Source organism: Oncorhynchus nerka, linkage group LG21 (genome assembly GCF_034236695.1).
Source record: "Oncorhynchus nerka isolate Pitt River linkage group LG21, Oner_Uvic_2.0, whole genome shotgun sequence".
NCBI classification, from domain to species: domain Eukaryota; kingdom Metazoa; phylum Chordata; class Actinopteri; order Salmoniformes; family Salmonidae; genus Oncorhynchus; species Oncorhynchus nerka.
Genome location: NC_088416.1, coordinates 35,486,799 through 35,501,335, shown reverse-complemented (window position 1 = coordinate 35,501,335; position 14,537 = coordinate 35,486,799). Strand labels below are relative to the sequence as shown.

Sequence of the window (14,537 nt, the reverse complement as noted above, 5' to 3'; positions counted from 1 at the left end):
TGGACAACTGATTCTGGACTGATGGACAACTTTCCATCTGCTATTCCATGCATTTCGTTTGATCAAGACGAGTGTTGATGTGAAGTATTGTTAAATAGTTAGCTATCATAACGTAAACCTAGGTAACGTATCACAGTATGTTATGCATACCTGTCACAACCAGTGATCACAGAGAGAGCAACTTTTGTTATGGCCCAGTAACTGATTCAACTAGTCAACTTTTTTCTCCATCTAGATCATGGACCTGCCCATTAAACCTGGCGCCAATCAAGTGGCAGACGTGGTGTTCGTCATCGAAGGAACTGCAAACCTCGGCCCCTATTTTGAATCCCTCAGAAAACATTACATACTACCTGCAATCGAGTAAGTGGACTTCAATTGTACTTTTTGCTTCATTGGGTATGTACAATATCGCTCTGTGGAGTCCTGACTTGGTCCCTGTCCCATCATCACAGGTACTTCAATGGAGGCCCTCCAGCAGAGACAGACTTTGGAGGAGATGTGAGTCTTAATTCAATGTTGTTTTCTCCTTACGGTTACTATTTACTTACTCTTTATTTAAGAAGGTATGAGAACAACAATGCCAATTCTCTCCTCTTCTCTCAGTATGGAGGCACACAGTATGGTCTTGTTGTGTTCAACACAGTGGACTGTGCTCCTGAATCCTACGTCCAGTGTCACGCACCAACCAGCTCAGCCTTTGAGTTTGTCTCGTGGATTGACAGCATCCAGTAAGATTTGTTTTTGTCATGCTATTTAGAAGGACATGTTAAGATGCGTTAGTATTAATCTTCCTTGATCAATGTGTAACTTTGTCTCTGTCAGGTTCATGGGAGGAGGAGCAGAGAGCTGTAGTCTCATCGCAGAGGGTCTGTCTGTGGCCTTGCAGCTCTTTGATGACTTCAAAAAGATGAGGGAGCAAATGTGAGTTCTTCTTTTATTACTAAACTCAGCAAAAAAAAGAAACATCCTCACTGTCAACTGCGTTTATTTTTAGCGAAAATATTATTTGTATGATTTGTATGAACATAACCAGATTCAACAACTGAGACATAAACTGAACAAGTTCCACAGACGTGACTAACAGAAATGGAATAACGTGTCCCTGAACAAGGGAGTGGGGGGAGAAGTCCAAATTAAAAGTAACCGTCAGTATCTGGTGTGGCCACCAGCTGCATTAAGTACTGCAGTGCATCTCCTCATTTGACTGCACCAATTTGGCCAGTTCTTGCTGTGAGATGTTACCCCACTCTTCCAGCAATGCACCTGCAAGTTCCCTGACATTTATGGGGGGAATGGCCCTAGCCCTCACCCTCTGATCCCAGATCCTCTCTTTGCTGGCCATGGCAGAACACTGACATCCCTGTCTTGCAGGAAATCACACACAGAATGAGCAGTATGACTGGTGGCATTGTCATGCTGGATGGTCATGTCAGTATGAGCCTGCAGGAAGGGTACCACATGAGGGAGGAGGATGTCTTCCCTGTAACGCACAGCGTTGAGATTGCCTGCAATGACGACAAGCTCTGTTACATACTGTGACACACTGCCCCAGACCATGACGGACCCTCCCCCTCCAAATCGATCCCGCTCCAGAAAATAGGCCTCGATGTAACCCTCAATCCTTCGAGAACAAACGCGAATCCGACCATCACCCCTGGTGAGACAAAACCGCAACTCGTCAGTGAAGAGCACTTTTTGCTAGTCCTGTCTGGTCCAGCGAAGGTGGGTTTGTGCCCATAGGCGACGTTGTTGCCGGTGATGTCTGGTGAGGACCTGCCTTACAACAGCCCCCTGCCTATAAGCCCTCAGTCCAGCCTCTCAGCCTATTGTGGACAGTCTGAGCACTGATGGAGGGATTGTGCTTTCCTGGTGTAACTCGGCAGTTGTTGTTGCCATCCTGTACCTGTCCCGCAGGTGTGATGTTCGGATGTACCGATCCTGTGCAGGTGTTGTTACACGTGGTCTGCCACTGCGAGGACGATCAACTGTCCGTCCTGTCTCCCTGTAGCGCTGTCTTAGGCGTCTCACAGTACGGACATTGCAATTTATTCCCCTGGCCACATCTGCAGTCCTCATGCCTCCTTGCAGCATGCCTAAGGCACGTTCACGCAGATGAGCAGGGACCCTGGGCATCTTTCTTTTGGTGTTTTTCAGAGTCAGGACACTAAGAGGCCTTTCTACTAAGTTTTCATAACTGTGACCTTAATTGCCTACTGTCTGTATGCTGTTAGTCTTAACGACCGTTCTACAGGTGCATGTTCATGAATTGTTTATGGTTCATTGAACAAGCATGGGAAACAGTGTTTAAACCCTTTACAATGAAGATCTGTGAAGTTATTTTGATTTTTACGAATGATCTTTGAAAGACAGGGTCCTGAAAAAGGGACCTTTCTTTTTTTGCTGAGTTTAGTAGATACACACACACACTAGCATATGTCTCTTGTCTCTATTAATCAGAGGTCAGACACACAAAGTCTGTGTGCTGCTGTGTAACTCTCCGCCATACCTGCTCCCTGCCGTGGAGAGTGTCAGCTATACGGGCTGCACTGCAGACAATCTGGTCAAGATCATCAGAGATGTAAGTAACATAGCACCTCTATCAGATAGCCTGTATAGATTACCCGCTGGGCCATTTTGGGGATTGATGTGACTTCTGTACTTATTAATTGCTGCTGATATCCCATAATAACCTTGTGCCTCTTCCTCAGAGAGGGATTCATTTTTCTGTGGTGTCGCCACGGAAACTGCCAGCGTTACGGGCGCTGTTCGACAGGGCGTCACCAGTCGGGGGACAGGTCGACCCCCACCCAGACTACAGCCAAGACCCCTTCCACATGATCCTGGTTAGGGGTATCTCACTTCCTGGTGAGGAGCAGCACTCAAAATAATTGACAGAGAACAGATTGATTGAAGTCAGTATCGGCCGATCAAATTCTAAAATGTTTCTTTCTCCAGTGTCATCAGGGGGAGGATCGGGCCCTCTCAAACCAATTCTACCCCCTCAACCCCTGCCTGTCAGTCAGCCTCCTCTTGGTCCCGCCTCGCAGGCTCCTCCACCAATAAGCACGGCCCATCCATATCAGGTACTGAAGATATGTTTTAACTTGGTAGCTTTTACCAGCCCATCAACATTGGATTGACAGGCTCTTAGCTGACACAGTGTTCTCTCTCCCTCTCTTGCTGCCCTGTCAGCCCCCACCTTCCCTTAACGCGGCCCAGGCAGCTGCACAGATGGCTGTAGAGGCAGCCAACAACCAGAAGAGTCGCTGTGAGTACCAATAGCCTGTATTCTTCTATTCTCTGTCACCAGTATGGTTGATCATCAGCCCAGGTTGATTGTTAGTCTATTACAGGGGTGTTCACCTCTTACCCTACGAGATCCGGAGCCTGCAGGTTTTCTGTTCTACCTGATAATTAAATGCACCAGGTCAAAATCAGTCCCTGATTAGAGGGTTAGAATGGGGGGGAGGGACAGTACTGAACTGGCTTCGAATTCCAGAGTTGAATATGAGGGGTCTATTATATCTGTTACCTTGTCTTTTTTGGCATCCCCCATCCAGTCCCAGGCATGGTCAATCCTGGTCCCCCATTCAGCGGTCAGTCAACTCTCCCATCTGTAGCAGGAGTGAAGTTGGCTCCCTCCAGTCAGCCCAGCCTATCCACAGTCACCATAGTTTCCACACCCATGTTGCCTCAGCAACAAGCCCCTCCCCCGCAGCAGCAACAAGTCCAGCCGCCGGGACAACCACAGCCCAATCAGCAGCAGTCGGTGCCCCCTCAGCAGCAGCAGCCCACAGCCAATCAGCAGACGCCCCCATCCTCACAGCCTGGCATGGTGAGGCCTGTCCATATGTTGCATCATCTTCCCACAATACTCCACATCAATATTCAACTTCTCTGCCTCCAGTCAAGTTGTCTTTCTCTCCATCTAACGCTTTCTCTTTCTCTCATTTTCTTCTGATAGCCTGGTGTGTCTGCAGCCCAGGCAAATCCGATTGGGGGACAGCAGCAAGGCGTTGCCAATAAGATTGTAGCATGGAGTGGGGTACTGGAGTGGCAAGAGGTGAGGGAAACTAGAACTTGGTTTAAACATTCTGCTGAAGAGGTCTATACGTCTTCTATTTGTGTTTTCAAGTCATCCTCTGACCTTGTAAAGGAATGTTATAAGGTCTGCAACAAAGCTATGCTTGGAACTGATTGAATCAACTGTCATTGATTGTGACGTGAATAATCATACTATACCTTTGTGATGGATTTCACCTCAGGTCAAAGTGATGGAGTTACTTGACATGGTTGAACCTGTTGTAGGAGAACATGGATTTTAATGATCTAAAATACTAATCAACTCTGGAGATGTTTGTGTTTCCAAGCCATTTCAAAACCTGACTTGGTCAATAATCACTAAGTATTGACTGATTTGCACTACTTCTTCTGTGATACCTGTTGACCATGAAACTCTATCACACAACAATGTGCAGCAAGCCTACACACTGTAACCAACACACAGTTAGACCACAACATCCCCAAACACATAGACAATAGACATAGTATTGCCACAGGTCACTAAAGTGCATCTGAAGTCACGTATCAATAGATGCAGCATTCAGGTTAGATTTGTATATCTTCCTTGTTCAGGTTAGGATATTGCTGGATCATATCTTAGTCTCCTCTAATCCACCAGAGTCCTCCCAAATGCTGTACAGTACACATATAAAGAACCCATACATCTGGTCTTTAATCCCAACACAATGCAGTAGTAATGGTCAACCGGGACTGCAGCAGAGCGGACCAATCTGGGATTGATCCCCTGAAGATGAACGCTGCTTATTTTCCTGTAGGATTGGCGCCATCCATCCTCTTCACAATGTTCCACTGGCAGCACTGTTTTGCATGTTGGGTCATTTCTAACATGGAGGTTTTTATTCAAACGGTGCCCCTGGGTGTAGGATCGAAGCCCCCTGGTCACTCTGTATGCTAACTTCCAAACCTCTCCTTCCGTTTCTCCAAACATCCCTCCATTCCTCTCCTCCCTCCCTACCTCCCCCACCCATCACTTCAGAAGCCTAAAGCCTCGTCTATGGATTCCAATACCAAACTCACTCGCTCCCTGCCCTGCCAGGTGCAAGTCAACCAAGGAGAGAACCTGTGAGTGTTTCACTGCAACTATCTTTGATATCATTCCAGTGTCAGCTGCACTGATTGGTCTTTGTGTGTATTGCTATATGTATGAAGAGTTCTGATTGGTTTGTTCCCTGTTCTTCATGGCAGAAATGCCGACCAGTGGCCACAGAAGCTCATCATGCAATTGATCCCACAACAGCTACTGGTGAGAGAACCCTCTGTGTGTGTGTGTGGTGTGTGTGGTATGTGTGTGTGTGTGTTCAGAAATTACTTGATGACATTGAGAATACAGACATCTAAATAAAGTCTTTCTCCCTCCTCAGACAACACTCGGTCCCCTCTTCAGAAACTCTAGAATGGTTCAGTTTCTCTTCACCAACAAAGATGTAGAGTCACTAAAAGGTCTTTATCGTATCATGGCCACTGGATTTGTAAGTCCAGCTCTTCTGCTTCACATTCTCTATTTTTGCTGCCGTTTGTCCCTATCCTTTTCTGTCTCAATATTCAATACAGTGGAGTCTCAACAATAGACATCAGCAGTTCCCTCCATTGTGCACTAGATGGACTAGGCAGATATAAATAGGCTGCAGTTACACTCTGAGAACACTAGAGGGGGCACCATGTTCATCATTTAGTAAACGGCTACAGAGATTTTCAAAGCTGTCGGGCGTCATAGAAAAACTGCATGCAGCCTGTGAGATTTACCCAGGTCCGATTGAATTCAGGTCAGGTTGACTGGTTTTGTGTCACTTGAACTATGACGAGGGCTGTGACAGACTGACAGACAGTTCTGACCTATGTCCCCCCTCTGGCTGCAGGCGGGGTGCGTCCACTTCCCCCACAGCGCCCCCTGTGAGGTGCGGGTGCTCATGCTGCTCTACTCCTCCAAGAAGAGGATTTTCATGGGCCTCATCCCCAACGACCAGAGTGGCTTCGTCAACGGCATCCGACAGGTCATCACCAACCACAAACAGGTCCAGCAGCACCGCTCGGTGAGTCATACAGACACGGGTCTTCAACAACCACAAACACTGCTCGGTTTGTCAGACAGACAGGTCCAGCAGCACCGCTCGGTGAGTCATACAGACACGGGTCTTCAACAACCACAAACACTGCTCGGTTTGTCAGACAGACAGGTCCAGCAGCACCGCTCGGTTTGTCAGACAGACAGGTCCAGCAGCACCGCTCGGTGAGTCATACAGACACGGGTCATCAACAACCACAAACAATGCTCGGTTTGTCAGACAGACAGGTCCAGCAGCACCACTCTGTGAGTTAGGAGGGAATGAAGGGATTCAACCTGGAGGAAAGGGGGTAGTATACGCGCTAGTAACTGGAGCTATACTAGCCAGCACAGTGGAAGGGCTTCCCAAGAGCAGTCTTGGGCCAATGAGGTGGTCCATTTTTATTTTATTTTAAAAAACTTTTTTTTTTTAACTAGACAAGTCAGTTAAGTACAAATTCCTATTTTCAATGACGGCCTAGGAACGGTGGGTTAACTGCCTTGTTCAGGGGCAGAACAACAGATTTCTACCTTGTTAGCTCGGGGATTCGATCTTGCAACCTTTCGGTTACTAGTCCAACGCTCTAACCACTAGTCTACCTGCGGAAAATGTTTTCCTGTTTGAGAGCACCGCCCCTTGTCATTTCTGGTTTGATCTCGTTTACAGTCAACACAATTCTAACAACCGTTAAGATACCGTGTTTTCCTTCAGGTTAACATTTAGCGTGCAGATTTTGTGACAGAAACGGAATGCCTCAGTTACAAATCCAACCTGCCTGTGGTCTACATGACTTTATATCCTCACAGCCTTTCTGCTCCCATTATAGTTGATGCCGCCTGTCTACTAATGCTGCAAATTTAAGTGAAAAACATGTTAGACCGTGTGTATTTAGAGAAGACTGAGACCTTGTGTCCCATTACATATTCAAAGCTGCATTGCTAATGGAGAATTGCTATGGAAATCTCAACACAATTAAAATGTCAATTATTTGATCGTTGTTTGGGGTATTTTCTTCCCCAGACGTGGCTCTGGAATAGTGTTACTGGGGATTTAGATATGATTTTATAACCGTGAAAGACCCAAATTGAATATTTTCCCTGAACCATATAGATGACTTGATGTTAAAGGTCCAATGCAGCTGTTTTTCTCTCAATATCAAATCATTTCTGGGTAACAATTAAGTACCTTACTGTGATTGTATTCAATTATAATTATGGATGGGGTTAGAAATAATTTCACTATTCGAATAGCATCATGAATATTTGTCAGATATCTGGATATTCTAAATGCATGTGGTTTTTAAACTTTAACCTGAGCACTGCTGCCTGAAGGAGAGAGGCTGGTGCACTATGCTGCAGAGATGGGACCGGAGGGAGGGCGAGAGAGACGGTTATAGTTAGCTAGGCTAACAACAACCTACTTGTTGGATGCTCGTTGTAGCCTACCTCTTCTCATTTCGCTAACTTTTAATTACATCATTTTATTCCATCTCACATGTATTAGTAAACTCTCACTCCACTTTCTACACATTGAGACTCTTCACAGCTTTGATTGGCCAACATAAATAACAAGCTACACAAGAAGGATACCTCTTTTTCTTCTGGGGAGCACGTCATAACTACATTGTAAAGTTTGTTTTATTAAAAACTACAGAAAATGTTTTATTAATTATTTGAAATGTTACATTTAATTTAGAAAGGGCTTTTTCAGTGTTAAAATAGGCTTATGATGTTTTTTGTTGATAAAATTAATACTCACAAGTATTTGAATACATGCACATCCCTAGTTAAAATTGTTTTTAAAAGAAGCTTCTTAGCAAAGAGCATTTTCTTAAGCTGTCTGGGCATGGTCTGAGTGAAGAGGGGAAAACTTAACTAGCTCTTATTGGCAGAGAGGTTTGGAACTTTTTACCGCCTGGTGATGTCACCAGGTAGGCCAAAATGCCAACCCATTTCAGAATGTCTTTTAAAACAGCTCTGACACTAAAAGAGCATTATTTTCATAGTACTATTCCAACCTCAGTGTGTAAAACACAGTAAAATCACGTTTTGACTGCACTGGGCCTTTAATGTGTGCTCTGGGTGTTTTTAGGCAGGCTGCTGAGTTAAATAGGAAGTCCACAGGGAAGAGAGAGGAGAAAATAGAGGAGACGGACAGCTTTTATCCTGATCCTAGATCAGGGGTGTCAAACTAATTTACCCCGCGGGCCAAATTCTGTCTTCACTGAGGTCTGGAGGGCCGCACTTCAAATGGGTAATAATTCCTCTCCGTCAAAATGTGCAAAAATATTCCTCCATCACTTTTGGAATTTTCGATGCTCCCTGACTGTTAGCTTTCGATGACTGTTAGCCCACTGGACAGAGTGAAGAGACTATAAATGTAGATCAATTATAATTTCTACACAGTTTTGATTTGGTATTAGTCATTGCAATGTTAATTGAGATTGGTTTTCGCCCGGAAAAAAATAGCAAAAAAAAACTGCAGGCAGGATTGAATCGTCTTGTGGCCTTGAGTTTGACACAGGTCGTAGATGGTGGTGTTGTCTCATCCAGTGCCACGATTAGACAGGTTAGGATAGGCAGGAATACCATTGTAAGTACAGTGGGGCAAAAAAGTATTTAGTCAGCCACCAATTGTGCAAGTTCTCCCACTTAAAAAGATGAGAGGCCTGTAATTTTCATCATAGGTACACTTCAACTATGACAGACAAAATGAGAAAATCACATTGTTGGATTTTTTATGAATTTATTTGCAAATTATGGTGGAAAATAAGTATTTGGTCACCTACAAACAAGCAAGATTTCTGGCTCTCACAGACCTGTAACTTCTTCTTTAAGAGTCTCCTCTGTCCTCCACTCGTTACCTGTATTAATGGTACCTGTTTGAACTTATTATCAGTATAAAAGACACCTGTCCACAACCTTAAACAGTCACACTCCAAACTCTACTATGGCCAAGACCAAAAAGCTGTCAAAGGACACCAGAAACAAAATTGGAGACCTGCACCAGGCTGGGAAGACTGAATCTGCAATAGGTAAGCAGCTTGGTTTGAAGAAATCAACTGTGGGATTAATTATTAGGAAATGGAAGACATACAAGACCACTGATAATCTCCCTCGATCTGGGGCTCCACGCAAGATCTCACCCCGTGGGGTCAAAATGATCACAAGAACGGTGAGCAAAAATCCCAGAACCACACGGGGGGACCTAGTGAATGACCTGCAGAGAGCTGGGACCAAAGTAACAAAGCCTACCATCAGTAACACACTACGCCGCCAGGGACTCAAATCCTGCAGTGCCAGACGTGTCCCCCTGCTTAAGCCAGTACATGTCCAGGCCCGTCTGAAGTTTGCTAGAGAGTATTTGGATGATCCAGAAGAAGATTGGGAGAATGTCATATGGTCAGATGAAACCAAAATATAACTTTTTGGTAAAAACTCAACTCGTCGTGTTTGGAGGACAAAGAATGCTGAGTTGCTTCCAAAGAACACCATACCTACTGTGAAGCATGGGGGTGGAAACATGCTTTGGGGCTGTTTTTCTGCAAAGGGACCAGGGCGACTGATCCGTGTAAAGGAAAGAATGAATGGGGCCATGTATCGTGAGATTTTGAGTGAAAACCTCCTTCCATCAGCAAGGGCATTGAAGATGAAACGTGGCTGGGTCTTTCAGCATGACAATGATCCCAAACACACCGCCCCGGCAACAAAGGAGTGGCTTCGTAAGAAGCATTAAGGTCCTGGAGTGGGCTAGCCAGTCTCCAGATCTCAACCCCATAGAAAATCTTTGGAGGGAGTTGAAAGTCTGTTGCCCAGCAACAGCCCCAAAACATCACTGCTCTAGAGGAGATCTGCATGGAGGAAATGGGCCAAAATACCAGCAAAGTATTGAGAAACTTTTGTTATTGACCAAATACTTATTTTCCACCATAATTTGCAAATAAATTCATTAAAAATCCTACAATGTGATTTTCTGGATTTTTTTTCTCTCATTTTGTCTGTCACCTTACACTAGAAAAGTAACCTTGTTGGTTCTCTTCTCCAGATAGGTTCAGGAGGGCCGATGCCAGGGCCACCTGGCCAGGTTCAACCCAATCAGAACTTCCTCAACCGGCCGCAGGGGCCCATCCCTGTCTCCCATGGCAACGTGCAGCAGCAGGTACTGTGATTAGTCCTGTGGTGTCTCAGCTTGTGCACTCCTCGTTTCCTCCCTCTCCCCTCACACACTCCTCCTGTCTGCATCTCCTGTTTCTATTGTCCCGCAATGACTGCATGTCCCGCAATGACTTTCATCTCCTCCCCTTCTGCACCTTCTCTTCCTCCCCTCTCTCTCTCTCCTCTGTTCAGTCTGTGGTGGTGGGCATGCCCTCTGTTAGTCAGGTCACTCTGATGGAGGAACAGCAGAGACAGGCCAACCTGGTGAGACTCACACACATATACACAAAAACTCTCACCCAAAATGCATGTTAAAAAAATGCACTGAACTTTACCAGGCACAAACTCTCCCTGTGCTCGTTTTGGCACCTGCCTGGTTGGTGAGCAGCTCCTCTCCACTCTGCATGTGTTAGCTACTCTCTCACACTGTCTCAATGGGTGCTCACTGCTACCAATATAGCCAGCCCAGCATGTTCTGGGTTCAGCGAGTTACATTGTTACATTCGGCCTGGCTCTTTTTAAAGTGAACCCGGTACACCGTTCCAATGAATCATATGTACAGTGCCTTCAGAAAGTATTCATAGCCTTTGACTTATTTCACATTGTGTTGTTACAGCCTGAATTCAAAATGGATTAAATCTTTTTCTCACCCATCTACACACAAATACCCCATAAGGACAAAGTGAAAATGTGTTTAAAAATGCACATTTATTGAAAATGAAGTACAGAAATATCTCTCACCTTAGTATTCACAGCCCTGATTAATACTTTGTAGAAGCACCTTTGGCAATGATTACAGCTGAGACTGTCTGGGTAAGTTTCTGGATTGGACTATATTTGCCCATTATTCTTCTTAAAATTATTCAAGCTCTGTCAAGTTCATTGTTGATCATTGCTAGACAGTCATTTTCAAGTCTTGCCATAGATTTTCAAGCCAATTTAAGTAAAATCTGTAACTAGGCCACTCAGGAACATTCATTGTTGTCTTGGTAAGCAACTCCAGTGTAGATTTGCCCTTATGTTTTAGGTTATTGTCCTGCTGAAAGATGAATTCCTCGCCCGGTATCTGTTGGAAAGAAGACAACCAGGTTTTCCTTTATGATTTTGACTGTGCTTATAGCTGTATTCCATTTATTTGTATCCCAAAAAACTCCGTATTCCTTGCCGATGACAAGCATACACATAACATGATGCAGCCACCACCATGCTTTAAAATATGAAGAGTGGTACTCAGTCGTGTTGTGTTGTATTTGTATTTGCCCCACTTTGTTTTCAGGACAAAAAGTTCATTTTTGTCACATTTTAAGTGACTTGTTGCAAACAGGATGCATGTTTTGGAATATATTCTGTTGGACATAAGACTGAAAAAACACCAGCAAATCAGCTCCGTGTTTTTAATTTTTGAAATCTCCAAACTATTCCAATGTATAATAGAGAGATATGTGATTGTGTATAAATGTAAGCAAGGTTTGAAATTATTATATTTGAGTCAAATACTATATCTGTTCGGGCTTCTTGCGATTAATTTGAAGTCTACAAATGATTTGTTATTATGTTCTGGCCCCCTGACCGTCTGCTGAAGAAAAAAATCCGCGGCTGAATCTAGTTTGATCCCTGCTGTACAGGTTTCCGTTCTCCTATCACTACCATTCAACTTTGTAACGGTTTTAAAGTCACCATTGGCCTCATCGTGAAATCCCTTTGCAGTTTCCTTCCTCTCCGGCAACTGAGTTAGGAAGGACGCCTGTATCTTCGTAGTGACTGGGTGTATTGATGCACCTTCCAAAGCCTATTTAATAACTTCACCATGCTCAAATGGATATTCAGCGTCTGCTTTAAAAATTAAAAATAAATGTTTTTACACATCTACTAATCGGTGCCTTTCTTTGTGAGGCATTGAACAACCTCCTTGGTCTTTGTGGTTGAATCTGTGCTTGAAATTCACTCCTCGATTGAGGGACCTTACAGATGGTTGAACTGTATGTGTGGGGTACAAAGATGGTCTAGTAATTCGTAAATCATGTTAAACACTTATTGCACACAGTGAGTCCATGCAACTTATTATGTGATTTGTTAAGCCAAGTTTTACTCCTGAACTTATTTAGGCTTGCCCTAAAAAAGGGGTAGAATACTTATTGACTCAATACTTTTCAGTTTAGATGTATTTATTTTTCTAAAATTTTATACAAACAAAATTCTATTTTATGTGTAGATCAGTGACACAAAATCTAAAATCAGGCTGTAACACAACAAAATATGAAAAAGTGGGAAGGGGTGTGTACTTTTTGAAGGCACTGTATTTAAAGTCTCACTCTACTTAGTGCTCTTATCTCTCCAACCTTCTTCTAAACCTCTGACTCTCTGCTTCTCATCCAGATGACGATGAGAGCATCCGGCGCACCTAATCAGCAGCCACCTGTCACCGGTGCTCCGCCCAACCAGGTCGCTCAGGGTGGACAGGCCCCGCCCCAGGGTGCCATGCTCCGCCTTCCAAACCCAGGAGCCAATCCACAGCTGCGCAGTCTCCTCCTCAGCCAACAGCAGCCAGTAAGAACACAACAGTTAACTCTACCAGCCTTGACCGTCATTCATGAAATACATTTGTTGTTATAGTGCATCGTCTTGTAGCCAGGGCTAGATCACCACTGCACACTCTAGAAAGGCTTCTAAATATGTAATACTTGTCTCTATTGGTTAATGATAATGAAGGTCCTACCTACTGTATGATTGATGGTAACCTAGGTGTTGTGTTCCTGTCTCTCAGCAGGGGGGTGTTGGTCACATGCAGGGCATGATGCCTCACCAGGGGCTGGGAGGGCAGCTGGTCCACCCTACTCCAGGAGTGGGCCCCCAAATGCAGGCCCAGTGGAGACAGCCCCTGGCAGGTTAGCTACAGCCGTGGACCCTTTCACTCACATCACACACTGTAAAGACAGTTTGGAGCGAGACATCAGTGCAAGGATTGGCTTTACAATGCAATCTGTCATTACGAAGCCATCGTTTCCTAATGATTGAGCTTTTGTGTGTAAACTGCTAAATTCAAAAGGGAGGGTGATTGAACATATCTCTCCCATCCGTGCCTATGGTTATCAGACTGAGACTGGGCTATATGGCGTTGACACCAGCAGCAGGATGAATTGAGGATGTCACAGTTTAGAGTGATGCTGTCTCATAGAGTATGTGCATGGTGCCTTTCACTTTGCTGCAACCTGATAGCTGAACAGTTTAGACTCGCACTTCACATTCTTGGTTTTTGCTCAAGTCTGCTCGATAATGCTGTTTACTTCGTGCGTCGCTGACTCTACCTGTAACTCAACAGTAGTTAGTCTGTAGTTTATTACCACTGTGTTTATGATAATGTCATCAATGTACCTGTTGCTGTCCCAGGTTAACTCTCTCTCTCTCTCTCTCTCTCAGGTCAGATGATGATGGCTGCTGGTCAGAGGGGCCCTGGAGCCCAGCCCCCCGGGATGCCCCAGGTGTCTTCCGTCATGGAGGATGAGATTCTCATGGACCTTATTTGAGTTTGGACCCACAAAGACTACATCCCCCAGCAACCAGCATTTTCAGTTTCATCATGGGGGCAGACTGGGAGATGTAGTTTTCCTAGTTTCTACTCTGGCTTTTTTTCTTTTTTTTTTCTTTTTTTATATCAAAAGTTTGTACTGTAGAGTTATTGGAGATGAGGGGAGGACATGCAAGCACCCACTCTCATGCATATGCACACACACCCTATCACACACCTAATGAAGCCAACGCAATGGGAGGACTGTTCATTACACTGTTGTGTGCTTGTATGGAAACCTGTTTTACATTCATTTAATTGTTTATATGAAATGTATTTTTTATTGAGGTTTAACTTTTTCTGAAGTTGTGTTTTTGAGCTATATTACATTGTTTTATTGAGATGAAATAGATACATTTTGTCAAGGAGCCAACCAATGTGTAGAGTCCTTTTTAAAAGTGAGTATACACATAACTCTCCAACCCTGTTCCTGGAGAGCTACTGTCCTGTAGGTTTTCATTACAGTCCTGTTCCTGGAGAGCTACTGTCCTGTAGGTTTTCACTCAGTCCTGTTCCTGGAGTGCTACTGTCCTGTTCCTGGAGAGCTACTGTCCTGTAGGTTTTCACTACAGTCCTGTTCCTGGAGAGCTACCGTCCTGTAGGTTTTTACTCAGTCCTGTTCCTGGAGAGCTACTGTCCTGTAGGTTTTCACTACAGTCCTGTTCCTGGAGAGCTACCGTCCTGTAGGTT

The 14,537-nt window shown here is 44.6% G+C and overlaps 1 protein-coding gene across 4 annotated transcripts; it reads left to right on the top strand.

Moving 5' to 3' along the window:
- The first annotated feature begins 235 nt into the window (after positions 1-235).
- On the top strand, positions 236-14,220 carry LOC115126078 (mediator of RNA polymerase II transcription subunit 25-like). Of its 4 annotated transcripts, none has more exons than XM_065006688.1 (19): positions 236-363; positions 456-501; positions 607-731; positions 826-924; positions 2,461-2,581; positions 2,712-2,868; positions 2,959-3,086; positions 3,223-3,271; positions 3,564-3,838; positions 3,968-4,066; positions 5,063-5,148; positions 5,272-5,329; positions 5,448-5,555; positions 5,943-6,116; positions 10,173-10,286; positions 10,475-10,546; positions 12,659-12,829; positions 13,047-13,167; positions 13,700-14,220. In XM_065006688.1, exons 1-19 carry the CDS (start codon positions 239-241, stop codon positions 13,804-13,806), a joined length of 2,235 nt encoding a protein of 744 aa, XP_064862760.1. In that variant the 5' UTR covers positions 236-238; the 3' UTR covers positions 13,807-14,220. The 4 variants fall into 4 exon arrangements, with proteins under 4 accessions (XP_064862760.1, XP_064862759.1, XP_064862758.1 ...); XM_065006687.1 differs by having other exon boundaries at positions 3,196-3,271; positions 5,066-5,148; XM_065006686.1 differs by having other exon boundaries at positions 3,196-3,271.
- Positions 14,221-14,537: the final 317 nt, after the last annotated feature.

Coding starts and splice junctions, on each gene's coding strand:
- LOC115126078 (XM_065006686.1), top strand. CDS start 239: ATGGACCTGCCCATTAAACCTGGCGCCAATCAAGTGGCAGACGTGGTG. Junction 5,149..5,271: donor GTCAACCAAGGAGAGAACCT/GTGAGTGTTTCA, acceptor TCTTCATGGCAG/AAATGCCGACCAGTGGCCAC. Junction 5,330..5,447: donor TGATCCCACAACAGCTACTG/GTGAGAGAACCC, acceptor CTCCCTCCTCAG/ACAACACTCGGTCCCCTCTT.